Source organism: Monopterus albus, unplaced genomic scaffold (assembly GCF_001952655.1).
Source record: "Monopterus albus unplaced genomic scaffold, M_albus_1.0 scaffold838.1, whole genome shotgun sequence".
Lineage (NCBI taxonomy): Eukaryota > Metazoa > Chordata > Actinopteri > Synbranchiformes > Synbranchidae > Monopterus > Monopterus albus.
This window is the reverse complement of record NW_018128718.1, coordinates 10,545-14,001: the sequence shown is the minus strand read 5'-3', so window position 1 is coordinate 14,001 and position 3,457 is coordinate 10,545. Positions and strand designations below refer to the sequence as shown.

Genomic DNA, 3,457 nt, shown 5'->3' with positions numbered 1-3,457 from the left:
ATACTTTTGCAAGGCACTGTATATTAACCAGCAACACACCACATAAAGCAGACACACTGGCCTCAAGCAGTCAAACAAACAGGTACTGTGCCCCGGGAGAATCCAGTGTTGATGAGCTAATCATTCATCGCCACGAAGGGATTCACTGGCCGGGTGTTTGTAGGTTAGACCTGGTCAGGTAAAACAGTGAGTCCCTCTAAATGAGCATGCAGTAACCTCAGGCCCTGTATTTTTCTCCACAAAAACTATATAAAAATATATCTACAAATCCAGGCGCAGTCGAAAAATTCTGCTTTTAAAATGGCCCCAGTGGATGTCAGGCAAGCTCACTTGAATGCGCAGCTGTCTGGAGATTATGCCCATTTAAGCAAGTCCTTAAATTATCACGTATTACGAGCGAGAGTTTGCAAAAGGTGTATAAACCGAGTTGCTTCTGCATTGAAATACTAGAACATATGTACACCTCATTTATTGAGGTTTAGGTCATGTCTAAGATGATAATTCACTGCAGTAACATTGTAGATAAGTCAGAAAACAAGGGAAAACATGCCATGGGCTCTTTAAATAAATGTTCAAGCAAGTTAACAAATCACAGTTTTTATTGCGTTTTGGAAAATGTCCCAACTTTTTTGAAAATATGGTTTGTTATTAGCTTTATGTTGCTTAGTTTTGTGAGTTATGGCTTGTCTTGGGTTTGTTCTACAGTAGATGATCCATCTTCCACTCTGTCTTGTAGATCAAGTGTTTGAAGAAATATTCAATTCCCCAAAGGATGAGCTGAAAGAAGCCAAGAAAATTCTAGAAAGGATCATTTCTCGACGCATCCCCAAGTGTTTGGGTGAAATAAAGCCTAAAAAATTTGACGAGGTGTGCACTCCCATTTGTCACATTATCTGTTTGAACACTCAATACTTCAATCACAGTTTTGAAAACTGATTTTGTTTTAACAAAGCTGGATGTTATGTTCATTTTTTTTTTGTTGTAAAACTTTGTTGCTATGCTGCATCAACCTTTAAAATAAGTGAACACAGGATATAACAGTAAGCTGTATTCTTAACTTTACTCCCACACAGCTGACTGTGGCTGAACAGCTACAAACAGTTAGTTACTCTGTCGAGTGCCAGCCTGTTAAACCTCCATTCAGTCCCTTCCTGTTTCTTGTGTTTAAACAGTCAGAGTCACAGTATAATTGCTCTCATTTATATATTTGTCAATTATTGTTGGCTGAGACAATGAAACAAACCTGAATACTTTAAATACAGGTTGACAAATATGCATGTGCTTGTGCCAGAATTTTGCAAACACCAAGTTGGTGTTTTAAGATATACTGTATATACACTGTAGAAAGTTCCATTACTGACTGTGAAAAACACAATTTTAGTATGAACAGAAAGCCAAAACCAAGCAAAACAGAAATTTAACAGCTTAATGTGGACATCCTCTTCCAGTGCATTATCAAAATGGAATAAATCTCTCGTCTTGTCCCTCCCTCTTATCACCCTTCCTCCTCCGTCCCTCAGAACATGTTCCCCGAATGGAAAAAGGAATTGGCTAAAGCCTCAAACAGTCACACTGATGTCGAGCTGAAGCCAGAGGACTTTGACATTCTAGTGAGTTTTACGTCTAAATACCTTCACTTCACCTTTCTTAAAATCATTGATATGGAAACTGTTAATTATGTCTGTTATGGTATTATTTACTTGTGACTATAAAACAAACTTCTCTCTCACCCATCTCTTTCAGCTCATTGAAATGGACTATGGGATGAAGGACAAGAACCCCATTGACAATATGTATTTCTACAACAAGGATAACCCTACCAGGGCATTCAAAATCAACATAGAGAAGGTCAGAACTAAAGCAATGACAACAATTATTATAAGCTTAAACCCCTTTCAAATAACATCACAAGGGGAGGTGAGGAATAACATATTTACTGTGCTTCTTGGTAGTTTAACTCATTGTTGCAGAAGGTATTTTAGCCACTGAGAAATTATATTATCTGTAGTAGCTTAGACACTGACATGCCATTGGGTAAAGCCAAGAGGAGACCTGAAGAGGTCGTGTGAACAGAGAAATGCAAGGCAGATACTGTGTGAGAGATAGTCATAACACAGTCAAATCTTAACACAAAGATAAAAGCTACACTGATATTCACTGCACCTTACAGTTGTTGTATTTCAGATATCATTATCTCAAATTTTCATTGTGAATAAACATCCTAGAAATCATAGAAAAAGTTCAAATCTTACCTGATAATCATCTCATTTTTAAGTTTTCTTCAGTATCAAAATAATCCAATGATAGTTGCCTGTAAATTAGCTCCAGATTGGATTAAAATCACTGACCAGCACAGGTAATGTTGAAATCCCTCATCTCTCCTAGAGGAATAAATCACATCCAAAGGCTTATGTCTTTTTAGGAGTTGTTTATTCTTTGAGTGTACAGTATTTCTTCACAAAAAAAGTTACAACATTATACTCAAATCTATGCTGCTGTTGTTCTTGCCAGGTATTTCAAAGCAAGTTTCTGCCAAAGTCCTTTTCAGAGAAGTTCGCCAGGGTTTATTACAAGAAGACTGATCAAAGGAGTCAGGAGGCTGCCCGGGAACATTTTGTCACATGGTGTAAGAAGAACAAAGTCCTTCAGGTAATTTTTAGGTCTTGTCTGTTAAATATTGGATAGGTACTGTGCAGAACCCTCAGGCCAGTGGTTCTAATTAATGGCTCTGATGGGCTTTATCAAAGAATAAGGCCCATCATTTCCCATATTAATAGTATTTTCAGCAGTCTCCATACATAGACTAAGGCTGACAGTGAATTGCCTCTACTCACAGTTAATGTCTTTCAATGGTGTCAGTCCTGAATTAACTTGTTGGTCTGTGCTGTAGACCAGTGGTCCCCAACCCCCGGGCCGCGGACCGGTACCGGTCCGTGGATCAATTGGTACCGGGCCGCACAAGAAATCATTAATTATTTCCGTTTTATTTATTATCTGAGTCTGAACGATCTTTTATTTTGAAAAATGACCGCATTCTCTCGGTTACATCTCGGTCACTTGAGTGCCAAAACTGGCTTACTTGTGGACATATTCAGCCTGCTCAATGAACTCAATCTGTCACTTCAGGGGAAAATGACAACTGTCTTCAAGTTGGCAGATAAAGTAGCTGCATTTAAAGCCAAACTGGATTTGTGGGGACGGCGCGTCAACAGAGGCATTTTGGACATGTTTCAAACATTAGCGGGGATTTGGGGTGACACTGAGCCTGAGTCTTCATTCTCCCAGCTGGTGCACGATCACCTGTCTTTGCTTTTAAAAGAATTTGAGCGCTACTTCCCAACCACAAAGGACCCACGAACTGCCAAGGAATGGATCCGCAACCCATTTGTCAACAAACCAGGTGAATCCAGCAGGTCTGTGCAAGAAGAAGATCAACTGCTGGAGATCACAAATGACG

The 3,457-nt window shown here is 39.2% G+C and overlaps 1 protein-coding gene across 1 annotated transcript in view; it reads left to right on the top strand.

Moving 5' to 3' along the window:
* Positions 1–736: 736 nt before the first annotated feature.
* The window catches only part of LOC109953603 (deoxynucleoside triphosphate triphosphohydrolase SAMHD1-like), a gene marked incomplete at its 5' end in the record, with an annotated part of 7,530 nt that continues 4,809 nt past the window's right edge, over positions 737–3,457 (top strand). Inside the window, 4 exons of the mRNA XM_020589080.1 lie at positions 737–867; positions 1,521–1,610; positions 1,744–1,848; positions 2,512–2,649. Coding sequence (XP_020444736.1) covers positions 737–867; positions 1,521–1,610; positions 1,744–1,848; positions 2,512–2,649 — 464 coding nt within the window. The remainder of the gene's footprint in view (positions 868–1,520; positions 1,611–1,743; positions 1,849–2,511; positions 2,650–3,457) is intronic.